The 27384-nt window shown below is 39.4% G+C and overlaps 1 protein-coding gene across 1 annotated transcript in view; it reads right to left on the minus strand.

Moving 5' to 3' along the window:
• The window catches only part of LOC121956064 (guanine nucleotide-binding protein G(i) subunit alpha-2-like), a 72228-nt gene that overhangs the window by 12246 nt on the left and 32598 nt on the right, over window positions 1–27384 (minus strand). The window contains exons 2-3 of the mRNA XM_042504151.2: window positions 9166–9208; window positions 2436–2577 (exon numbers count right to left, since the gene is read on the minus strand). Of these exons, the coding sequence (XP_042360085.1) occupies window positions 2436–2577; window positions 9166–9208 (185 nt within the window). The remainder of the gene's footprint in view (window positions 1–2435; window positions 2578–9165; window positions 9209–27384) is intronic.

The following is a 27384-nucleotide window of genomic DNA, read 5'->3' on the forward strand; positions in this document are numbered from 1 at the left end:
TTGAAATACAAATGATCATTTAGAGGGTGAAATATTCCTTTAACCTTAAATAGTCTTATGATACTGTCATGAGAATGTTGCTTTTGATGTAAAATCAGTTGACAGCAGGTCATGGAAGAAATGACACACTGTTAAATATCCAACATGACATATATATATATATGGGTGCATAAAAGTATACACTTTACGAACTACTATTTGGTTACTAATAGTTTTCAGCACTTGTCGTGTTTTTAAACGGTGAAAGCATCCTGTGGAAAAAAAAAAAGCAATCAGACCAACTATTTCAGTCACACGCTGATTTTGGATTATTGCTGAATGCTGACTGTGTTCCCTCCGGCTGTGAGACAAATATTGTCTTTTTAATTGAAATCCATGAAATGTTCCAGGATACTCAGAGCTCTCTGAAGGCCATTACAGTGGGGGAAGGTGTAACTCAAATAACCTAAATCAGCAGAATTTGTCATGCAGCGCTAGCTACCTTGGCAGAGCCGATACTGACATATACCAGGCAGTCAAAAAGCTCTTTCCACATAAAAACCATGTTTATCCAACTCCTCTGGAATGAAGGTCACCAAGGAGGGTGAAATGTGCAGAGTACAAAAGTATCAAAGATGTACAGAAACTGCAAAGTAAGGCATTTATGGTTACAAATAAATCTGCATGTAATTGCCTGCATTGCAGAACGCATGTTTTAGTATTGATTTTAAACACTTCACACGACACATTGCTTCATTATTTCCAATTCAGCAACTTTGACAGCCTGAAGGGAGATCAGATTTTCCAATGTAATATTTACACACTCATAGTAACATGTAATATCTAAGTTAACAGCAAGAGAAACAAACAATATGAGCTGAAATATTTGCCATTGAGTTGAATTGTCGAACTATGTATGAAAGCTGCCTCTTTTTTCTCGGCACAAATGAAGCATAATCTTTTCAAATTCACTTTGATGTAGGAGTTGACTGATCACTTCATCATCTATAACTAAACATACTTACTTATAAATTATCTGTCCAATGATCTGTGAGAATAGAATATATGAATCACACTTGTGACACTTGGGTTTATATAAAAAAGAATGTAGTTTTCTCACCTCATGACTAATGCCTGAATTTTATTTCTGTCGTCTAATCTCCCTAGGAGGAGATGATTTACTGTTTCCTTTAACAAAAACACACTCACACACTGACACATACACACATAGAAGCAGGGACAGAAAATATATGGCACCACAGGAGTCCATCTCAAGCATCTGCTACCCAGAGTTGATTTCCAAGTACAGACTGTCACACCGCACTTGAGAGAAATTCTTAAGCTGTATAATTTCTACCGCCTCAAATCCTCAAGGCTAGATATGGGTGGTAAGGATGGAGGCAGAGTGGAAGCATTGGTGGTGATTAGTAGAGATGATATCTCTAAACTTAGTGTGGAAATATTACACTGTGCTTGAACAGGTTTCAAGAAGGTTTTGTTCTGTGTTAATTTTGCTTCTACTTATGACGTCAACAGCCTTTTATTCCATGACTAAGTAGAGATGATGATGAAACGGAAACAACATTGAACAAAAATAACTGTGACCATATTTAAATGAAATATTGTTGATGTAAACAGTCAAGACTAAAATGTAGTTTAAAAAATAAAAAACAACCAAAATATCTTCATTTACATTTAAACAAAAAAAGGAGGAGAAAAAATATTGTAGACTTTCATTTTCCTTAATGCAGGAGTTCCATTTCTGTGCTGCGTACACCATATCAGGTCTACATTGGCTATTGGATATCTGGATATGTTTCCTATATTGATACCATCAGAACACTTGACCTCAAAGCTCATTCTTAATCATTCAACCTGTCTTTTTTTTATCACATAATAAGATAAAATCTTATGTCAAATAACTTTGAATAGACCGACTGAAATGTTCAACACAGTCTGACAACTAAAAAAGACTAAAATGTCAACAGTTTTTATCAACTAAAAATACCAAATTAGATCATTTAAGACTGAAATGTCCAGACTTTTAGTCAACTAAAACTTGACTAAAACAGAATATGATAAAAAACTAACAAGGACATTTGATACAGAACTAAGACTATGACTAAATTAAAAAGTAGCTTACGAAATTAACACTTTTATTGGTACTGTTGTGAACATGGGAACAGTACTTGAAGCTGTTTTCAAACGTAATATGTGTTTATTAGACTAACATACTTTTAGTGATTCCAAATAAAAGTGACTCACTGATTGTAGATGCTCTCAAGCTGGCATATCTATCCAGTTTTACAGTGGTTTACGTTATTAGCCGCACAATCCTCTTACTACAACACAGCTGCCATCTTTGCTGTGTTTCAAACCTCAACCAACCTGCCGTAGAGTGTGACAATGTGTAAAAAGTTAAAAGTTTCATTGTCAACTTTACTGTAGAAACTTACCGCTCTGGTAGTTTCCTCGTAGTCGATCTTGAGGTTGGCCATGGCTTTGATGATGGCCATAATGGACTGGATTGTGTTGCTGTAGACAACAGCTCTGTACTGCTTGCACTCTTCTTCTGAGTATCCATCCTCGTGGATAATCCTGAAAACAGAGACCAGAGGGAGGGAGGATAAAAGAAAGAGAAAAAAAGACTATTGTTTAATTTAAGCTGAAATTACAATGTGACAATGGAACATAATAATGACATTATTATTTAAGATTACACAATACACACGATTGCGTAAAACACTGGTTCCCAAAAAGGGGTTCTTGTACCCTAGGGGGTACTTCTGCAGTTGTTGGGGGTACATGGAAATATTGTGTTGAAACTCAACTAATCTGAAAACATCTAAGTAACAATTTAGTTAGAAAATAAAACAAAATCTATTTATTGAGTCAGCTTAACATGAACACAATGTGTTGCATATGAACGCTTGAAAACCAGTTAGCTAAAAATAACAAATAAATGGTAACAAAGTAGGTTGAGGCAATGAATTTACAGTTCACATTGTTATCGTGATAAAAGTAATGAATGATCACTGAAAAGCAATGAATATACAGTGTAAATAGGTTGAAGTAGCTAAATGTCCAGCTTCTGCCACTAACAGCATAAAGGCAAACTTGATCAAACCAACGTAAAGACTCACAGTTTCACTGTATTTAAAAAAGTGAAACAAAAGTGTAAAATATTGTAAAATCGTGAGAAAATATAGTGTAACATAATATACATGTGAGTGTACACCTTTAAAAAAAGATCGGGAACTGCTGGTTTGCAGGCTTTTTTGGCCCAAATCTTACTTAACATTCCATCTCATTGTGAAAATGTTGTCCATTGTTAGTTGCGATAAACGTATTATTATACATTTAACTGATATTTCATTAGAATCATCAAAGATTATCTCGTCCTGCTTGTATGAGATCACAAATCACAACACTGCTGGTTTGTGGTACAGGGAAAATTCAGGCGTTTTTGTGCCTCTCAGCTAGAGGACACCAGAACAAATATTTACCTTCTTTTGGAGCTGTGGAAAGAGACGGAGAGAAAGAGGCATGTGGCTGAAAAAGCATGGGGCTGAGACAGGAGCTGCTGGGCTGAAAACTAAGCAGAACCATCTTCCCTGGCCTGTCACGGCCCAGAGACCCGAGTCACACAGCCGGAAGCTCATTGGTTGTGTGATGTGTTGAATGGGACCTCATTAAAATGCAAGTGAGCCTACTGTGAGACACTGAGGCACAGCCGAGAGGCGTGAATGCCCACAGTGTTTCCCTCTCATCCAAACAATACTAATAAATTCATAAAATCATTTTTGATTGACTTGATTGTAAATCACTTTGTAAACTTTAATTCAGACAGTGCTTTTTAAATAGCCATTCTATTGGACACTAATGTTGAGCTGTTATATGTGAACAAGCTGGACAAGCTATTTAAATGCAAATTTAACATATCTGTATGTATGCAGACTCTTTTTCAGTGTATCAAGTGTAATTGTAACTGCAATTGCAATTACATCTATAACTACAAAGGAAGCCATTCAAAGGGTTCATTCCTCCCCAGGGCACAACCCTTTCAAGTTTATTCAGATAATAAAAATCAGAGTTTGTTTTCAAGTGAGTGATTTTGTAAATAACAGTATAACAAGATATTTCATATAACACAAAATTAGTGGGGCTGACACCTTGTGGTCAATTGATCCTTTCCGACTAAATTCTCATTGGTTGGACACCTGCCAGTGTTAATTTCATAAGGCTGTGAGTCCACCAAAGCGCGAACATGTTTAATGAATCCCCTGTTTACATTTTACTAAGGCTCAAAGTTTAACATATTTAAGGGCAGACCTGTTTGAGTGACCGGCTTCTGTACTTTTAAAATATCCTTCTGACTGAAATACAGAACTTGGACATGATGACAATATTATATGGACTTTGTGAGCTGCCTTCCTCTCATTTAAACATTTACTGTTTTGACAAAAAAAAATGGCAAGTTGAGTGTCAACCAGAGCTTAATTTTTCAGTCCATCATTAATGCATTCATATGCAACAACTGTCACATTTTTATGGGCAAAATGATCCTCTTTTTGTCACAACATGCAGGTCTAGTGTCAGCTGGTGGGAATTTTCTGAATTCTTTTTAAGAACTTCAAAACCAGATTCAAAGACAGCCAGTTAGTACTGACATTTTCTGTGACTCTTACAGAAACAAAATGTGTCCTTTTGTCAGAATTATGAATAGGAAAATCCCTCACAAGCTATCTCTAAAATCTATTATTTGTTCATCTTCCGAAAAAGTCAGCCAGAGAAAAATGTTGCTCATACAAGAAGTCTGTGTCTAGTGTGGGACGGAGGGGTTACATTTGAGTAAGCTATGTTTGTTCTCTATTTTTAGGCAGTTGAAAGAATTCACTCCCACTCCTCTATGAGTGAGGAGAAGACAGCGGTGTTGTCCTCTTTTCACCTCAGTGTCAGTTAAGGGGCTTGGTAAACCTTTTTCATAACAGACATTTTTGTACGTCATAGCAGCATTGCAGTCCCAGGCACCTGGTATTGTGTATGAATCATTCATGCCATTAATGACACATTCAATAACAAGTCAAAAGGTGAATTCAATCTATATAAGCAGGTTTAAGTGACCTCAAAAAGTAGATTAAAAACAGATTAAAAAATATGTGTCGTGGTTGCTTGTGGTATCAGACACTTATAATAAATGATCTTAGGATATTTTTAAACCAAATTCAAGACTGATTTTGGATAGTTAATCTTTTTCCTATTCAAGCATTGTAGGTAGGTATCAAGATAAATATATAATGCAGAAGTAAGTTTTATTTAGGAATATGGTTGTTTAAGTAAGTTAAACTACATTTTGGACTTTAATCACATGATGTAGAATTTTTTTTTTAAATAACTTTCTACTCAACAAGATCAAAAAGACTTAAAGTCCAACTGGACCAACTGGACTTTAACACCAATGACTCATGACTTAACTCGGACTTGAGCCTTTGACTTGAAAAGAGTGGTTGAAGATGTTGTATGCAACATCAGCGTACTCTTCACTATTTTACAACATCTACAATTACATCATACAAAACAAGTAAGAAACATATCAAATGAATTCTGTTGTGGTACTGGTTAGTGATCATATATGCTATAAATTATTTTTTCACGATTAAGTTCAGTTAGACTTGCTGTAAGAAAATTAAAGACAACTTTTAAAGGCATGGTTGGTATTTGTGAATTATATATTTATATTTTTCAACATGGCTTCACATTTAGTGACTCTGACTTGAGTCCAAAGACTTGAGACTTACTTGTGACTCGTAAAACAATGACTTGGTTCCACCTCTCTCAATTTCACATAGAAGAGCTTGACTCATTTTGATAAAAAGAAGTTAAAAGATGGATAAATGACTTTAGATAAAGAGTTTGCAGCAATTAAGACCTCACAAATTCCAATTTAACTATTTAATGACTTAAGTCTTAATATTTATCAAATTAAATTTAAGAGATTTTAAGACATTTTACGGACCTGCAAACACCCTGTGTATGCAAAGAAATAAAGTGGCCATTTGGAGACACTTCTTTTAGTATTCTGTGTGTGAGGGAGAGGATGTGTGCTTTTGCTAATGATGTATCAAAAGTGAAAGCATTAAGCATGTCAGTGTTCACTAATGTGCAAATGTGAGAAGGTTTTAGAGAACAGTGTATCTGACAGATGTATTCAATTGCTTCAGTGAGTGCAGAAACACTAAACAGGCACACTAACTTTCATTTACACGTATCAGTGGAAATGCATATTTAACACCATTTTCTCAACCCTTGTTTTAAGGACAGGGAGGAAGGGAGACTGACGGGGGTGAACTTTTGCAGACGGGAAACCAGCCGTTTCCACTCATGCTTCACTACACAATAATCAGAGCCTGGGCCACACTGAGCCTGAGGACAACAAAACAAGTTTTTTTACTCCTCTTGCTCTCATCTTTTCTCATATCTTTTGGGACGGAAACTGTTACCTTGCCAGTTGTCACTGTCATGTCAGCTTGTACATATTAAGCCTTTTCTTCTTCTAAATAACAAAAAATATTGATCTTACCCCTCACAGTAAGATTAAAGTGGCTCACTTTATCTTCACATTGCAAGGCTAATACAGTTTTTTTCTACATGAATTTCATTTTTTAAAAAATCCTTTGAGAATCAGTTAAACCCTACAGCTGCAAGCAGCAGCAATCAGAAAACCAAGAGACACGGTTTACATGATGACATAACTCTCTGCCTCACAAAACATTCTGCCAAAGTTAAGTTTTAAATCGTTTACTTCATCTACACGTTGGTCGGCCATTAAAGTTTTCCCTACACGATTTTTGTTTTAAATGTTGTATTCATCTGTAACCTTTTCTGTTCAGGATTGTAAATATGCAGTAAAATGACCCATGCTTTAGCAAATGTCTTGCCTAAAATTGATTTAGACTTAAATCTTGCCATATATTAATATGAATTGACGGTGTTTCAACGATAGCTTCCACTTTTCTCTTGCTCCTAAATCTTCAGCGAAAAAACTAACATTCTAGAGGGACGTAGATTAGTCCAATCAGGTGAAGAAAAAGTTCATGCAGATGTTTTGGTTTAGAGTAGCACTGTCAATCATCTTTTGTGCAACCCGACAAAAAATAAATTCTGTCCTTGAAAAATGCGCATAGAGACTTTGTCAGATTACACTCAGTGCCCCAATAATGGTAATACTAATTCTGGATTACACAAATTCAAAAGCAGGACTGAATTATGTCACTTAACAGGTACTGAGATGGTCCTTAACTGTTGTGATCAATGTGTAGCACAGGAGAGTCTAGTACACATGTCAAAAGATGTCTGCGTACTGCGCAGTGACTGGACTCCCAAATCAATTTGATCAATCACTTGACACTTGTTTCTCCCCTCCATATGGCTGGTGATGAATGCCCATGATACAAATTGAAATTCAATTATTAATACTGTCATATACACTTACTGCCACATTTTTGCAAGCATAATTATTCTTTTTTTGTCACACAGGGCATTTTTCTCAATTCTTCTTAAGATCTTCAAAAGTAGATTAAAAGAAAGCCTATCATCAGTCCTGCCGTTTCCTGTGACTCTCACAGAAAAATAATGTATCTTGTCAGAATTATGAATAGGAAAATCCCACACACTCTCCTGTTTAATCCAGAGCAGGCGAGTGCAGCACAATTGTCAAAAGATATCTGTGTACTGTGCAGTGACTGGACTACCCAATCGAATTGATCAATCACTTAACAACTGTTTCTCTCATCCATAAGGCTGGTGATAAATGTTCATGCTGCAGTGCCTGTTAATGGCCTATTTCAAGCCTGCTGGCTCGGAGCCATGGAGTGCCAAGCTAACTGGGCCAGACTCCATGCATTACTCACCGTATGTCAGCTAGATAGAAGATTGCATTTATCAGAGGGGGGACATCCCATACACCAAATCAGCTGCAGTGCAGAGGAAGATACAGATTCCCTTTGTGTGTGTGTGTGTGTGTGTGTGTGTGTGTGTGTGTGTGCGAGACATGGCAGAGTAGAATCATCATGAGAAAATGCTAATTAATATGCATTTCCATACACGTCTGTCATGCAAATATTGGGAGTTGGGTGAATCAGAAGAGGAAGGAGCATCAAAATGAACATATTATGCTCATTTTCAGGTCCATACTGGTATTTGGGGTATCTACTAGAACATGTTTACATGCTTTAATGTTCAAATACACTAATGTAACTCTTATTGTCTGTGCTGAAACACCTTTAGTCAACTCTGACTTCTCTGTTTGAAAATTAACTTAATTTTAGCATCTGTCTCTTTATGGGCTGCCTTTCTGAGAAAGCCTAGTCTGTTCTGATTGGTCAGCATTTCCACTTTTTCTGTGTCTCAGTGTCTTTGCATCATCTTTTGTGGCCGGGAAATGACTGCAACAAAGTAAAGTGGTACTATCTACCGTGAAAAATCATGATTAAAAGCTTCTAAACAAACCGTTACAACCAGAAATGTCTCAGCAGGAATATGATCCAAGGCTTTCCTGACCTTAGCATGTTGCTACATGTAGCAATGTATTTAAACACTTGCAGTAGTGTGCCTGGAGCAGATAACTGTACATCGAATTCAGTCACATGCTTGAGTCATTTTGTCTCGATATTAGAAAAGAGTTGTTAACAAAACTGAGGGTTTTGCTCATGGAAATTATTTCTGCATTAGTTTACCTAATTATTTGAAACTTTGGTCACACACACACAGACACACATATTTATACATATATAAAACATTAACATCTTTGCTTTTTTTTAAATTATAGTGTTTCATTTAGGTTATTTTTTATGTTCAAATTGACAACATGATGATTTATGGGAACATGGAAGCCAATAGGAACATTGTATTTAGTACTACAAACACAATATAAAAAGGACCAGGCTGAGATTCGAACTCAGGGTATTCTGTTGTCAGGCAACATTTGTGCTGGACACACTCAATATCTACAAATGAATGTGCTTCTATAGTTCTTCATTTTGCATTTATGCAGTACTGATCCTCACATAAATGTTGAAAAAACATGTACATAGGTATATATTCAAAACATGTCACTGTGCTGTTAAAACATATATTCATTTATCAGAGATGATGTGAGGAAAAGCAAAACAATGAGCGGTCACTCACTTCATCTGCTTCACAATGGTGCTCTTCCCTGACTCCCCAGCACCTGCAGAGAGAACAAAAACAGGCAGAGGTTAAAAATACACTCCCGTTAGCTGAGAAATGTAAACAGACAGCAAGCGCGGCCGTCTCACATCTGGACCCATGTCTTGCTCCCCTCCCTTTAGCATCCAGTCTTGCCTTCAGCTCTGCAATAGATTCTCATTTTCATCCTGGACCTGCCTCCCGTTTTCTCTTACTATATACATACAGGGATTCTGGCCCTTTAGTTACAATTCAGCCAATTCTATCTGCAGTCTGAATTCAAAACAGAGATGTCTTCATTTCACAATGAAAACATCCCGACCTCTCTCAACCTCTAAAGGAAATAAAACCACCTGCCGTCATATTCCCCTTTTTTGATTGCAAGACAAGTCACTTTATCATGGTCAACATTTTAATGGAAACGTCTCACACTGACAGGATATGGGCTCTTCTTATCCACTGCTATGTTTATTCTAATAGCCTGAGGCGACCAGAGAGAGCTCATCTGCCACAAGGAATCTCACACTACAAACACACACACACACACACACACACACACACACACACACACACACACGCACGCACACCCTGTCAGTGCACTCTCCATTCGTACTCGCCCGGGGTGAAGTCTCTCTGGGATGACCCTCAAAATACACTACTACGCAGCATGCGGCACGCACATGCACAGCGAAGCCTCTGGGTAGGAAGAGGCCAAGATAGCTTCCATGGACAGCTGTCAGCTCCTACTCCTCTGTGGTATATGAGCTCAGACTGGCTAATGGAGCAGAATGTGTGGTTTGCCTTGAAATAAAGACAGTTTTCCCAAATATCCCACAGATTTTGACCAAAGATGTGTCATCACATACCTCGCTGTGTACAAAGACTGGCCTAACGTGAACAAAAATGTAACAAAACCAACAGGATGTGAGCATCCTAGGTCACAATTTTCTGTTGAAACCTACAAACACATTGTGACATTTTGCAATTTACATCCATGTCATGGTTCTGAAGTCCCCTCTCTTCCCACCAAGAAATTTCAAAATCACACTGTGATGAAGCGCTCATCCATCTGCTGTACAGACTGTGGGCCATATTGTTAAGCAGGAGGAAAAGCGGAGAAAGAAATGCTCTCTCTGGCTCGCTGCATACCTTGAATTGAAAACTGTAAACAGATTCCCTGCTGGAGAAATTGGGGAAATAACTAAGGTGCAGACTGATTCAATGGAAATGGGTATTGTGCATTCCATATAAATCCAGTGATTGTGTCTGAGCGCAGGTGGAATACTTAGCCGTGAATAAATCATATGTACCATTACAGACAAGCTTTGTTTGATTTAAAGGTTCGGGGGGGGGGGGGTTATGGAGATATGTTACCCCCCCCCCATCAGAGTAAAAGGATGACACATATTAGCAGGTGCTGGGCTTGCACAGCATGCGAGTAACAGTAATTTGTGATGTGAAACTGCTCTGTTATGTGTTTTTACTGGTTTAAACTGTTTTACTGGTTGGTTTGTTTTGGAGAGGAAGAGACCTCTGTGGATAATTCAGCTCCCGATAAAACCTACTAAACAAGGAACACTAAAGGAATTCTAACCTGGAGAAGTTTCAGCTGGTTTCACCGCTAGATGCCACTATAAAACTTTACAGACTGGACCTTTTAGCTGGTTAAAACCACAATGTTAATTTAAAGCCAAAAGGCAATCTAAATGGCCTTTTTCTAAACCTCCACACACTCATTCTGTGTAACTGTATCAATTAACTACCTCTTTGGTTTAAGTAGTAATAAAAGAAACAATAATTTATAATTTTGCACTCCTCTGAAGGAGAGCAACACTGTAACAGAGTCAGACATGACAGAGTTTGTCCCTGGAGCCTCTGTGGCTCAGCCACAGATATGCGAGTCTGGAGCCAAACTGCCAGAACGTACTTTCTAGACCTGTGAGTTAATAAATGTGACTGACCAGGGCTGAGCTGGCAGGCATTTCTCTCACTACACACACACACACACACACACACACACACACACACACACACACACACACACACACAGACACATACACGCACACGTACAACAAGCACATGCTCCCCTGAAAGTAGTAAACATGCCCTTTGGAGTTTGTCCTGTGAACCTGACGCTGCTAACAGTTAGAAATGAGCGGTGAAGTTTGGCACATACAGTGGTGCCACTGCTGCTTTGGTTAACAAACAGGTAGCAGCTCTCCTCACTGTGTAATACGCTTAACCTCCTGGCTGATTTCATGTCTTCTCAGCACAAACTGTATGTAAAGATGGACAACACGCCCCCACTTACCACTGCTATGCTGAAGTGAGGTTAAAATACATGAGATATGAGCGTTGCCATCTTGCAAGGGTGATGTCATTGAGAGCCCGCATCTGTGCAGTAGCGATATCCAAGGTGGAGAAGTTTCCCGCCAAAACACCTGTCCAACCAATCGTGAGCAGCTCAATCGAATGCAAGCGCAAAGATTGGCTATCATGAGTGTCAATCACAGCAGAAAAGCCCCCTTTTGTATAATTTAATAACTCACAAGACCAAACTTATCATAAAAACAAACACTTGAACAAACATCAGGGTGATGGCAACTACCCTCGGTGACAGAAACTGTCTTTGGGAAAAATTTATTTGGCATGTACTTTTGAGTTTTTAGTTTGGCCTATGTCCGTTCACTAACACAGAGGGGCGGGCCTAGGGGCCGATCGAGATTGAATAGCCTCACTTTGGGGGAGCTGCCATGTCATCCGTCTTTAGATACAGTCTACGATTCTCAGTTTTCAAGCTCCTGCATGTAAAATCAGTCTCAAGTTCAAATGATTTGCCTGCAAAATACAGTCTGTTCCTCATTAACACGATAGTAACATATACGTGAAAAGTAATTGAAAGAACAACAGATTGCCATATAAAGGTTTTATGTCCACCTCGAAAAAGATGAACAATGCACTGCTGTTGCAGTTATCCATATGAGTACTTCAGCAACTACACTGTACATACATATATGCAGAGGAAATTGATGTCCTGCGCTGCACTGTTTCGCTTTAATATTGCATACTTGCCAGCTGGCAGTAAAAGGCTGCCAAAGACTGTACAAGCACTTGTACTTTAATAAGACTGTTTGCAGAATTCCTACAGGGCTGAACACACTTTGTTCCTACTAATAAAATCTCAACTAAATGAAACTCATAAATTTAGTAGAACAGTTCGAGCTGCTGAAAGATCATGAGGATGATTTTGTCATGGTCACTAATGTGATTCAAGTGGCAATCAATCTCAAGATTGGGGCAATGGATCTGTTTTGCTGGTGGCTCTGTGGGGAAAAACAATGGCTGGAGCTGATGACAGTCGGACTGATACCACTGATCCTGTCACTATTACACTACCCACTTTGTCTGATCTGTGGCTAATGCTGCATTATCACCATAGCTCCCTTTGGACCATGGGGGCTCAGGACTGAAGCTGCATGAACAAACGCACACGCACGCACACACACACACACACACACACACACACACACACACACACACACACACACACACACACTCACACTGACCATTTCCTCTTAGCCTATTGATACTAGTACTTTCCAAAGATTGTTTGGGAAAAATGTATGACTCAGTGCTGAACAAGAAGAGCTCCTCTCTAACTGGTGGCCTTAGTCACCATCAGATCTCACTCAGTGCCATAGAAGAACAAACCACTGGTAGACTTAGCTTTGCTTTTGTCTTTTTCAGCATAAACTGAGCACAATAAAATAAACGCTTTTAAACTAAGCTTAAACTTGATCTGACCTAAAAATATAAGTAAACAAACCTTTAGCCCATCCCTTCTAAAAACAAACTGAACTGGCATGAAGATGAAATGAAAGATGCTCTAATGCACTTAACTAAACAGACTGACGAAGGCACAGGGGAATTGGACAGCTTGTGCAGAGCAGGGAATGCAGAAAGTTGAGTTTGCAGGAAAATAAATACTGTCCACTGCCTAGCAACTGGGCAACATGTACGAAAGTTGTGGTCGTCTTTGAATCATGGTTGAAAACGAGGAGAAAAAAAGGCAGAGGGGAAAAATGAGGACTGCCAGTACAGTCTCCAGTTTCATTTAAATGAGATTAGCTTCTGTGTGTCTGTCACAATTCCTCCACCCTCACTAATAAAATAGAGAGGAAAATTGCGAGTGTGTGCTTACAAATCATCTGTCTGCATGTGTGTTGGCGAAGAAGGGGTTATTAGCATGAAAATATGTAGTACTAGGGGAGAGCAGCGGGGAATTTGTAAATCTCCCAGCAGGACTAAGGAAACTGCCTGATTACAGATGGGTTACAATGTGACTGGCAGACAGGCAGAACCAACACAGAGATGAGTGCCAGGGGAACCAGTGCCAGCGAGCCCACAGGATTAAGAGGGGTCCAGCTGTTGGGGACACAGCCTGAACCTGACCCATGATGGATGGACTGTATTCACATGTGGAGAGTGTCATTAACAGAGACACAATCAGGTCAGATGACAGAAACAGTAAGTGCGTATGGTCCTTTTTGGATGAATTCCCTATGCACATTACATCGGCACGTACAAACAGACGTGAACAGTTTTAATCAAGTCCCAAGTGCCATAGACTAAAGCGAACCTCCGCTAATTGCAAAAAAGGAAAGAATACATTAATCCCTTTGGGTCACATAAGATATCAGAACAAAGTGAGTTGTTGCCTCTGGGGTACCTGGTGGTTTCATTAATATATGAAGCAGATAAAGGAATTTACTCCTGTTTTTATTTACGGACAAAATTGGACCTACTGATTTTGTGCTCAGTACCTCATTAGGACTCAAATTAGTACCTGCAACTGGGTATCTACCTTTGTCTGGAGATGAGCAGGTAGCTGCTCAGGACCTCGTGGGAATTTAATACAATTATCATAATTATACCAAGGGAAATCTGCCAGTTCCCATTATGTGAACCTGTGGTTTTGAGGCTTAGGTATAATTATCCAGCATACCTGCAGGTGATAAGCTACAAGTTGCAAAATCTGGCAGCGATTCCAACAATAGACCAAATGTGTGTGAATATTATAGCCATGGACAGCAGCTGGTGTTTCAGTGCCACACTGCTTGCTGAACTTCACCGCACTAATACAGACAAATGACTTGCTTGAGTCAGTCACACTGTATCAGCAGCCTTTAAGCTAATTAAAGACACATTTTTCTTGATATGGAAAACATTATAATAATAAAAAAGGCACAACTACCTGTAATTCTCCCCAGTCTAGACCTCAAATGCACAAAACTAGATTTTTTTTGTGAATGTAAATATAGACATTCACAAAAAAAATCTAGTTTTTGCTCATATTGCGAAAAAACAATGCCCTTACTGAGCTGTTTACATGGCTAATGAAGATGAATATTAAACCAATACCTGCCTTGCATACTGTGATTAACGTGTCCGAACATGTCATTTGTAACATTAAGAAATGAAAACGTGCACTGGCAGGAGCCACTTGTGCCATTTTGCTTTTTTGCATCAATACACATTGTTTTTCAAGGGTTTCCACTGGTGGTGGACTTGATGGACTGTGCAAACAAAGCCTCACTCTCTAATTCCTTTCATAACTTTGAACAGGTTTCTGTTACGAAATTTATATAAAAGTCGGAACATTTCTTCTTCCGACCAGAAATGTGCATCTCTCCTCAACAGCCTTGCAAACTGTTGGCTAGTTGGTTTGTGTACAACATATCTATGACAACGCACAGAGCTAACCATAAACAGACAAGAGATCTTGTCTAGTAAACTGTGGTAAAAATGCTCCTAAAACCCAAATATTACTGACATTTCCTACATGTCTTAATCAGAAAATGCCGGATTCAGGAAAAGGTCTAAATAAGAATATCCAAACAGAATATGCCATTTATATGACCTATATCAAATTCAGAATACTGATATATTTGGAGTCATAGCAGAATATTAGTCTGCATGCAAACATAGTCATTTAGATTCATGGTCATTGATGGTTCTGGTTTTCTACCTGTGCTTATCAGACATAGAAAACATCGGTGAGTGACTGGTCTTTGGGTGTCAGCTCCAAACTGAGCAGTGGCCATCAGCTCTAGGGAGCTAATTGGAGGTTGCGACATTGAAGCAAAATAGGCTGAATATTTGCTGAGGGCTTGGAAGCAGGGCCATCAATTCAGATTTACAGAAATGTTTCTGTTTATCTGTGAAATTGATATCCGAATAAGGAATTTCCATTTTTCAGAAATGGGATTTGGGAGAAGAACTGACAAAGCCATTATCAACTCCCACATTTGACCAATGATAAAACTTGCTGAGAGAAAGAAGTGTGCCAGCCAGCTCTTCTGTGAGAAATCCTGGCATGCTCGCACCGTCTCTTGAGTTTCGTTTCAGTGAAGCATGATAAAACTGACAAGTCTGGACATAAACGGAGGAGAGCATGAATGGTACTTCCCACTATTCAGTGTCAAGGCTGAGCATCAACAGATTAAAAATAATCAACTTATGTCTTTATCTTCCTGCAGTGCCTATGTGTTGCATCAGGACCTGGCTGCCACAGCCTCATCAAGTTTAATATGTTACAGTTTCAAAGGTCTGCCTCCCACAGTATTAAGGCTTTTACTCTGTGTGTGAATAAATGTGCATGTGTTTGGAGCAAGTGTGACCCATCCTGGTGGGACTGGGAGCAGGACACAAAGACAGCAGTGTGAACCCCTGCTCGCTGAGAACACAGGCCCGCTGTTGATGTTTAGGCCTGGATCATTCCTATCAGCGCTATAACTCACACAAGCTCTTCACACTGCTCCGCCTCCTTTCAGTCAGCATGACAACTGTGTTCGGCAGCCACAGCAAATCGTTTTATGGCTGCTAGCTAGAGGAAAGGCTTGAGGGGACATGACTAAAGAACTTAAATCTCACCGCTGATGAGAGGAACATATGGTCAACTGTGAAATGAGTTCAGACAAACAGCAATTAAGATTAAAGACAAGCTCGGTTTTAGAGTATTAACTTGATTGGTAAGAGTGAGAACTCAAACACTTAATGGTTTTGTTATACAGTCATCCCCAAATGTGCCCGCAGAATTTTTCTTACAGCTGGGGTCATTTTAGGGAAATACAGCATTACCAGGGAATTTACCTTTAAGGCTCAGAAACACTAAACCAACATCAAAGAACTAGTGGTGATGAAGGCTGACTGTTATGTTGCCTCACATTGTACATGTCTCGGCCTATAAGTTAAGCTTCAACACACTGCAAAGACTACAGCCAACGACCAATTACCTGTGCACCTGCGTGAGAGGAAATAACTCTCAATAGCAGGTGGTGATAGTCTGTAATCATTATTAAAAAGAAAAACCAAAAGACCGTCAGGACAGATTCTAGACAAAGTTATCTGGTTAGCATATTAACAATGCAATCTGATGTTGAAAGAACAACAGATATTTACAGTGTGCTGATGAACAATAGCACAATTATGAACCATTTCTATTAAAAAGTTTAATGGTTAAAAACATAATCCTACCAAATAAAACAAGCTGGTTTTGATGTCCTGACTTCTCGACTGAAGCCATTTGCTTGCTTTCCTCACTTCCGTTTTTCTGTCTCTGCACTGAGCTGAACTGCCACTCAGAGGGATTTTACTAACAAACGGGCTCTGCCAGCTCTGACGCAGATTCAACATCCTGACTCGGCTGAAAAACAGCTAACAAGGGCCAACAAGGTCCGACAAGTGCCAACGGTGTGGGACACACCACAAAAACTAAGGCGACATACACCCACCTACAGCCTGACACTGACCGACGGCAAAGCATCCGCTTAGTATGTCAGGGAACTTAAAGCCCCAATCTCGATTGGGATTTTTTTCTGATGAGAAGTTAGTGTTACTTGTTTATTTCTTTCCTACTTACACTTTTTCTCTCTTCCTAGCTGATTCTAAGTGCTCAGTAATAGTTCAGCCTAATGACAGTTACAATGGCCTTGAACAAAGTGTGGCTATAATAACCCAAACACCAGAGCAACATCATATAATCCAATTGAACATTGACAGTTTCACAAAGACAGTTTTCCTTGAAAAGCATTAGTCCTGCATTGCATTAAGCTGCATACTGTCTCTCTCTACTGGTTTTGTGTCGACACAACATTACTCCCCGAGTATGACCACAAAGTCCTACATAGTTCAAACATACTTTTTAGCTTTAGAGACTGTCTTTGTGTAATTACTTAAGTAATTTTAGTGGCCTTTTGTATTGAACCTTTAGGTATGCAAACAATTTAATAAAAGAACTGTAGATCGAAACATTGCCTTGAAAAGAGTAATGGCAAAAATAAACTGATGCTTAGGAGCGTGGAGACCTCCTTTGTGCCCTGCAGTGATTAAGTTTTTGTCTTGCACCTGAGTATTTTTGACTGGCTGTGTCCACACTGGGTCCCCTCTTACTAAAAAAATAATAAAGCATCAAGCTCTGATGTGTGAAAAATGAATGCCTCACACATTAATGAGAGAATCTGTTTGACTGGTTCTTACACTGCCACTGCGCATGGTGAGAAAGTTAAGTAACAAACAAAGAGAAAATTGAATAAAACATTGGAGAGAGTACAAGGATATTTTCTTTAAAGTCAGGCTCGTTTGTCCAACAAATCTATAATGGGATGGCCCCCTGGTCCTTCCTGTCCAAACTTCAGTGCAGATCTGTTAAATAAATCAATACCTGACCCCTTGGTGACAGGCTGACCAATGAATACCAAATATGCACTGGCTTTAAAGCTCAACTGTGAAGACATTAGAGGCAAACACTGGATGTCATGAGGCTTCAAATCAATATGCACTTAGAGAAACTGAGACTCAACACTGTTTAGCTCACTTTAATGTGATTTCTCTTGCTTCCTTGGTGTGCTGTCAAGTATTGGTCACAGTGTTGGCAAGGCTCGTCTCATTGTGCGACACTGCTTCTCATTGACTTGAGACGTCTTACAGTCTCTTTTCTTGCTCTTGGCACCCTGAGACACATTGAGACTCAAACAAATTACACAATAAGAGGCTTGAATTCCCACAATCTTCCCAATAATATACAGTACACTATGCATGCAGGGGAAATGTGATGAGGCAGCTGGTGTAAATGTAAAGATGAGCAACTAAAGTGATAAAGGAAGCAGTGGAAATTCAAGGAAACAGGTATAAAAGAAGGGGACATGGTTTAAGAGGAAAAAAACAACAATTAAAGCGCTGAGTTGGCAACTCTAGCCAGCAGCAGTGAGACAAGTCAGCCTCCCCACACTGAACTCTCTGACACACACACACACACACACACACACACACACACACACACACACACACACACAGTTATCTCTGAAGCAACAAAATAGCCTTTATCACATCTCCATCTCCCAGTGGCCTCACTCTCTCTTTATTCTGTAATTAATTTCAATTTCCATCATTTCTCAAACTCTTCCTCCCACTGTCCTCGGCCGCCTACACACCAGCCGTGAGGCGGCCCGATACCGCCTGTTCTTCTCAGCTACATGTTGAGAAATGTGCCCATCCAGACTCGAGACCAGAGGCCCTTGGAGAGACACATGTGCTGCTTCCTATTCTCAGATCCAATCAGGGAGGAAATGGAAGCAGCTTGCACAAACGCATGTAGATTTGAGAATGCATAAAAAACATGCACGCACACAGACGGTCCTATCTGTCGGTTTGAAAGACAGGGACGGAGAGATTCGGTCTCCTCCAACAGATGGCTACCGGGCCTCAGGCAAAGAGCAAGCCTGGACAGCACACTGACAACTGCTGCCAAAGCAGAGAGGGGTGAGAGACAAGACAACCGAATCTACAACCTTGATGTATATAGACTGAATGTGAGGCAAGATTAAAGAAGGTGGAAGAAGATGTATCTGATTACAGTTATGTAGCCACAGAACTTCCATTTATTGTTAACAGCTTCTAAAAGACAAAATGCTTGATTTTCCTTTTAGGAAAAGCGTAATTAAGTGGTAAAATAAAGGCCAGTTTGGGAGAACTCAGTGCTTCAACAGTTTAAGTTGCAACATATTTTAATGTGAATGGAAAACCCCTCTTGCCCTTCCATCGGCAAGGCTGCGGTCATAGTTAAAATCAATTAATCATTAACATCAATTCAGGGTATGAAAAAAAGGCAGACTCATGTGTTGTGCATTTGATTCTGGGCCCGTAAACATGCAGAAAGTAATCAATGAAGCTTGAAGCACTATGTGGTAGTTCTCCTGCAGAGGTTATTAGTCATAAGAGCACCACATGAACAACACCCCTCCAGATTAGTTGGTGTAAAGATTGACCAATGCATATCAGAAAATCAGAAAAAAAGGAGGGAAAGAAAGGAAGAACACAGTCTTTTTATTAGTCAGAGATGGGGTTATTCTGATTTTAAAAAAACTACAAAAGATCTTAACTTAATTTAGTAAGAAATGTGCCAAAAATCAATACACATTTTAAGCAGGTAAACTGTATGACTGCAGTGTAAATCTATATAGTTTTTCTATCAGATTGCAGGCCATAGACGTACTAAAAAGATGTTCGTTACAAATTCCTACTGATAATGAACTGTGTCTTCCTTGACAGCAAGGATGCTGCACAGACATCCTCCTTCCGTCATTAAAAGACTGAGGGCTGCTGGGACAGGAAATGCAAATAAAAGAGGGGGTAATAACACTGAAGTATCATGCTGACATGTGTCTAAGAAAAGCTCAGTTGATAACAGCGCTTGCAGTAACTCAGGATTCTGACAGCCTTTTAAGTGTACGAGGTACGATGTCCTGACAGGCCACCGGGACCTCCATAATAAAACGTCTCTGGACCTCTTTACATCTGGTATTAACATGCATCTTGGGAGATCAGATTACAAGTAGACATCTTCAAGTAGAGATGTAAATTCACCCAGTTTGTCCTAAATGCGTTTTGTAATACAATCTCTAAGACCACATTCAGAGATGTTCTAGGTAATATATGGTGTTAATGTGTCCTGGGCCACAATGAAGGGCCGCCTACTTAGCTGATGTCCCTTGCGTAGACCAAAGTACATATTCATTTGTTCCTTACTTTATGACGCTTCTCCCAAGGTTTGTCCAAAATGTCTCTATGAAGCCATTACTACTTCTTCTTTCAATTTCCAGCACAGGAAGTACATTGCTGTCCAGTTAAAAACAACGCATTTGGTCTTTGCGAACAGAAATGATGCATGTGTTTATTTGTGCAGAGCAGGAAAGTGAGATGTGATCACAAGTGGTCACTTGAGACGCGTGAACATAAAGACTTGTCTGAGCTGTCCACCTGTGATTGGATCACCCAGGATGCATTTTCATGCCAGGTGTAAAGAGAGCTTCTGTTTCCCTGATCCCATCTAGGGTTGTGGAGAGCAAAACACAAAGAAGGAAACAGTAGCTGTTTTTTTGATAGACTGACAGCTCACTGCTAGTAATCACCACACGTTGTCAGTTGATCAAACAGCTGATCAGGACCAACATTATATGGCAAACTTCTAAATGTCCATCTTATTTTTATAGTCAGATAAAAAAAAATCCAGTTTTCTCATTATAATCGCTAAACAGTAGCAAAAATCCCACATTACATTCTTTAACAAGATAACATTGTGAGGTCAAGAAAACTTCAAGTGCTGATGGCCAAAGAGGCAGAAGAGAAATGTGTTTGTTTTGTTTTTTTTTACACATGTAGCAAAAAATATCCAGGCTTAGTTTTTCAGTCCGAAGGACCTCCGTTACAGGCTTTTCACAAGTCTCTGGTTCTCCAAAGGCCATTTTAACTTTTTAAATCAGACACTTGATTGCACTTTAAAAGTATTGCAGTTTATTACCTATTTCACCTTTGTCTTTTTAGGTGCTGCTCAGTGTCTTTAAAACTGTTTCTGTTTTTATTTATTGTTCTTATTTTGCACACTGGTCCGGAGAAAAGTTATTTCATTCCACTGTACATGTCTTACAGATATGGATAGAATGGCAATTAATATAGTTGAGTTTACACACACACACACACACACACACACACACACACACACACACAAGCGGATCTGTTAAAGTAATTAGGAAATTATATGTTTCACTAATTGCTTAGATGGAAGAAGGATGTAAAGTAGGTAATATCTCTAAACCACCTGCTTTCCAGCCTGCAGGGAATGGAGGCTGGGGACTGCTGAGATGGTGGTAGAAGTCAGAAGACCTATGTCAAGGTGAAGTGCTTTTTGGAGGTGTGAAAACAAGAGGTAAGACAAAGAAAAGCAAAGACGTTGATGGGAGACTAAGATGAGAGGGACAGCAAACCATTAATCATAGCAAACCGCAGAGACGATCAACTGAGGAGAGCGAATGAGTGAAGAGAGGGGAGGAGGAGGACAAGGACAGAGATGGCCTTTAGAGTCCCTGATTGGACACTAGGGTGAGGTCCCACTGAGAGGGTGCCAAATTAACTGCCTGGTCCCTGGCAGTAACTGCCGATGAATGAAACAACCTTGAAATCCACCGTGCCGAGAAGTGGACGAGTGTATAAAAATCTAATTCAGACACACCACATAACGGGGAAGCTCCAATCAATCGGTCACCAACATGAGTCAGCCAATATTTATTACAAATGACCCAATCACACAGTGTAAATTTGCTGATGATGAGGGGAAATAAAAATAGGTGAGGTCTCTCCCGATCTCATTTCTTTCTTGGCTTTGGCCCAAGTGCCTCTCCTGCCTCATTTCATCAGCTCTGAATGTTCGTAGTGAAACCATTTGACAGAGCTGTGAGCAGGAGCAGCTATCAGGCCCGCTACAGTGCCAGGAACAGTAATCACAGCCCACCAGATGGTATAAATTCATAATTGATGGTGATTTTTGAAGTGTTTGCAGGGATGAAGAACCGTCAAGCAAAGGGGTGCTGAAAAGTCTGCAGCCCAGTGAGCTTTTTGTAAAGTGCCCTAACATCTGGAGCAGGCCTCCTCGGCCATGGCCCATGGCGCTACTACAAAGCAAATAAATAAGCCTATTTCCCAATAAGAGTGACCTTTACACACACTACTACTAACATGTTCTTGGATGATGATTTACCTTTCTGTAGTAGAGATTTTAAAATGTCTCAGAATGACTTCAGAACCAATGGAATTAGCCAGCTGCACTGCAGGACTAACTCACTCATTTAAATAAAATGTTGATTAGTTTTATGCATTGAACATCAATGGAAACTAAAATCTATTTGCAAAGAGACACACTTTTAATTCAATTTGCTCCCGCTAGACAACTTCCTAATACAGCTGTACTGCAACTGATAACTCTGTGTAGTTTCTCTAAAATTAGTCTCAACTAACTAAACTAAACTTCACATTTCTTAGAATTATATAAAGCAAAGGTGTGTAAAAACAGACAACTGCCCAAATCAGACACCAAGATAAACCACCTAAACTTGCTTTGTTTGGGGGCTACTTTTGCAAAATGACAGCAGGCAAGGGCCAGTCGCTATAGCTGCATACATGTTTCTTGGATTGTAGGACATTCTGTGATTTTAGGACATTTCTAGGATTTTAGGAGGTTTTGAGGATTTCAGATGTTTCTAGGATTTTACCGCATTTCTAGGACTTAAGGAGGTTTCTACGATTATAGGGAGGTTTCTACGATTTTAGGACATTTCTAGGATTTCTGGACATTTGGGGCTTAGCTAGGATCTCTGTCGTGGGGTGCGAGGGATCCTCGACTGGCACTTTTTTTGATAAACACGCTCTATTTCGATGTTGTATATACTGTATATACTCTGGCACCTTACGTGCATTAAAAGTACAAAAACAATTCCCAGTGTAAATTACTTTATTTTTATTGTGAATTAGAAAGAGGTTGGGGGGCCACCCTGCACCCTCTTGGGGGCCAGATTTGGCCTGTGGGCCATAAGCTGAGTGCCACTGATCTATTGAAAGCTATGATGCATGTGTGTCTTTGTCCCAATATCCCTGCTTCATTTCAATGCCTTCTTCCACATAATTTAATCAGAGCTTACATCTTGCAGGCATCTGGTGAGGTCAGGGTTAGGATTGTGTTACATGACCTCTGACACTGTGCTGTTGCCCTAGCTAGAGCCAAAGACCTGGGACAGCATTGAGTGTATTGAAAGACAATCCCTTTGCATACACAAACACATGCACACACACAGATACACAAACCGATGGCAGGCATAGTATCCTTTTTCTAAAGCAGCACCGTTGGGTCAGACACTTATTTAATACCTCATTCCATACAGATGTTCAATTTGCTGTGATGAACAGAACATTCACAACTCTCAAGCACTTCTTTACAGAGATATAGAGGCACACAGCTTTGTTCACTGCACATACGTCTTTGGTTGCTACCAAACAATGTGACATGGCTTCCTGTGCTTTTTATGTCATAGGATGCAGGTTGTGGTTAATTTCCTTCATTTTTCCATCACATTCTTTCACTATTTTAGTTTCTCTGTGTCTATTCTCTGCTTTGCATATGTATATTTTATGGTATAATTAGAATTAATTGACACAATAACTGTGTGCTAATCTCTCAGCTGTGCATCTGTATTATTACATGACTATGTTTTTGGAATATTTTTGTCGTATACAGGTGAAATGTGTTTCTATACAAATGTGCAGCTACTAAATAAAAAGAAAAAGGCTGCTCTGAGAGAGTAACATCAGTGTGAAACCGCACAACTGTTTTGTCAGTGCAATGACTAAAATTTGCTTAATGTTTATATTTGGCATTAACAATTAAGGAATTTGAAATATCTCAGTAAACTGTGACTGCAAGCTTTCCCATCGTGTGTGAACAGATGATCCACTGCTAATTTAGCCCCCAAACAGTTGAACAACAGCTCTGACAAATACTTTCAATAGCTGGCATATTTCAGGGTCCCTGCCCAGCTCTTGGATCCCGACAATAATTCCGTTACCCACTCCCTGAGCACCACCCCAGGCAAGACAGTCCTAGTATATAAAGATCTGCTTGTAGCACAGTATGGCAGCCCAGTGACAGCGTTCAATATTGCATAAGGGTTTTATGTCTAGGATTTTAATGCACTACGGCAGAAAACCATGACATATTATTAAGACGGATCACTGGACCACAGTGTCTTGCCTCATGCTGCACTGTTTTGTGTCACCCAGAAAAGCCACTCAGCACTCACAGGACGAGCCACTCCAGACAATCATTTGAGCTTCAGTCTCACATCAAGCAGTGAAACAAAGCCTGGAGCTTAGCGTCTTTCTCTGGCATTAGTAGTCCACAGTCACAACAGCTGCAGTCTCCCATGCGGAGGCCAAGCCATGGGAAGGAGTGCCGGTACACAATACAGTAGATGAAAACACTTCATAGTATGGATTTGTTCTACTGAACTTTTATAGAGACAGTGCAGTAGGAAAACACATTTTAATTTCCCATCAGCTGGTAAAGATGAAGGCAAACAGGGACAAAGAATGAGGTGGTCCCAAGCTCACTGAAGGCATCTGCTGCATCATGGGCTACAGGCGACTGGAAATGTACTGCTGATGCATTATACATGCATCCATTACCAGCCCCCCCTCCTGCACTAACCTTTGTACTCAGACACACACATTCACAATCCCTTGTGCAGGCACAGAGACAGGATGAGGAAGAAAGTTCACTGAATTATGGATTGGTGCATCAAAATATAAGGAATAAGAGGTGGAAGAGGCATGGTATAAAACTTGGACAAAAAAAAGCTCAGCAACAAAAGCCAAGAACTAATATAGAAGCTTCTTGGATATCTGCCAAATACATGACCATATTCTAGGTGAAGACCTGGAGGTAAATCAAAGTGGAGCTGCAATAATTAGCTGATCATTTGATAGCTAAATGACAGAAATTAATCTTCCACATTTTGATAAATAAATTATAGTTTTAGTCATTTTTAAGCACAGAAAGCTATACATATGCTGTGTCTAGCTTCTTTCTGGCTGAAATTCAAGAAGTGCTGCTTTGCTACGGTGCACTCACAATACATATCTTACACACGCTGCATGGCAAACAGGGAGCACATACAAAAACACACCCTCTTACACACAAACAGTGGTAGGGTCATGTCGACACGAAGCCGAGTGAATTTGAGCATCATTTTCTTTCTGTTTTGCCCATCCGAGCTGTTGTTCATAGCTTTTCAAACAAAATTTTGTGCTGTAGTATGGAACGAAAAAAACTTTTCTAAAGTGACAACTTCCTGTTATGTCCTGTTTTCTTTCTGTTATTTTAAATGCCAATAAAGTCAACACACACAACACAACAGTCAATAAACTGTTATTACAATTTCACAATATAGTGTCTTAAAAATATAGCTTTATGCTTTAGGATTTGATTGTGTATTGATATTATCAGTAGCTGCCGTAACAACAACAGCAGCTCCTCTTCCTGGGGTCAAATGTAGTCTCAATACAAAACAGAAACAAACAGGTGGCATTTATGAGTTGCAATGAAATCCCTATTTTATACTATATATGTATATGTATATATATATATATATATACTATATATGGATTCTGACACATGAAACATGTATTAATTAAAAGGTTCAACTACGCTGAAACACAAAATAAATGATGTGTAAAACAACAGTTTAAACTAGGTGAGATGACACTGTATTTGTAAGAGACATTGGTTTGGCTTTTCAGTTAGCAATGAAAAAGCAATAAACCTCGTGAAATATAATAACCTGAAACCTCTGCTGTGGATGCAAATAATCTACACATGTAACAAGAACTTTTATGCACCTTTGTGTGGACATGGCAGTGCACAAAGTCACCACCAGCCTCCCAGTCTGGTCTGGGATAATTACTCTGGACTGAAAGGCCATCGATCAAAGAGCAGACGAGGCGACCAAGGCTGCCTAGGACTGGCCTTCTCACAGCTCTAAAAATCAGAGGCCACCATGGCCTTGAAGCCTGCAGACATGAAAGGCCCGACCAGACCAATGCACCTGACATTGTCAGAGCAAACATCGTCACTCAGCATTTCTACTAAAAGTTAAATGAGACACCACAGATCCAATTTTAACCTTCTGACTCTTTCAAGATTAACTTCAAGGCTAAAGAATAAATTGAGCTACTATAAAATTGTTTTAAAACTATGTGTTTTTATTTATACATTAACTTCTGGTTAAGAAGAGAAAGATTTAAAGATTTGTTTGTTTGAAAAAGAAACTGTTATTCCTCAACTGTTGTGCTGCATGATGCTCATTGTTAGATGATGGCAGTTCAGTTATAAAGCACTCCCTTGCCATGTTTCTTCTCTGCTTTTGGAAAGACTTGAAAGGTTAATTTATCAAACTGGAAACGCATAACATAACACTCATGACAGATCCGCATTTAAAAAAAGGTTCTGAAAGTGTGTTTTGCTCAACAAGCAAATAATGTACTGTGTATGTTATAATTATCTACATGAATGATGTGAAATCCATAAATCTGAAGTGTGCAAGAGACTGTAGAAAGGAAGGGAAAAAAATGTGCCAAAAGAGGCCGCAATTAACCACGGCAAACAGACAGGAAGTTTATTACATCTCTGTGTCACTATAGCAACTTCAAAAAAGAAAAAAAAAGAAGCACAGGAAATGAAAAGAGGAGGGGTGATATGGGAGGTTTTTCAACGGTTTACACATTTTCCTCAGAGCGTACAAGCTGAAACATGCTTCTCTGACACCTCTCACTGAATGAAAGTATTTGAGCTGACTTGTCATTTCATCAAAGTGTTAACGGTCTTAACTTTCACACAGATCTGGTTTTGACATTGCTGGATGAAAAAGAAAAGTTATGAATAGCTGGTGAAAAAAAACCCTCTTTATTGCTGATTCTTATTCAGTGCCTCTGTTTTGAATCATCTGTTGAAGGGCGCTGTTGATATTGTGGATGTTTGACTGCTCAGCTCAGTAGGCACAATGTTACTGAACTGGTGCAAAAAAAAAAAAAATCACATACTGTATGTTTGCAACATATTGTACAAACACATTGTAGAGGCTCACCGAAATGTAAGACAATATAATGACTAGGGATGTCAGTTTAAGTTAATTTTGCTTCTAGTAGACTGACACTCGCTCAATGCTAGCAAAATGGTTAATTTTTAAGAAAAAAAAAAAGGTTAATACATAAGGCTTTTCCTTTTAGTCAGGTGCTCCATAGCCTCAATGAGCTTTAGCT

This window comes from Plectropomus leopardus, chromosome 2, assembly GCF_026936395.1.
Source record: "Plectropomus leopardus strain MGB_pleo_1.0 chromosome 2, ASM2693639v1, whole genome shotgun sequence".
Lineage (NCBI taxonomy): Eukaryota > Metazoa > Chordata > Actinopteri > Perciformes > Serranidae > Plectropomus > Plectropomus leopardus.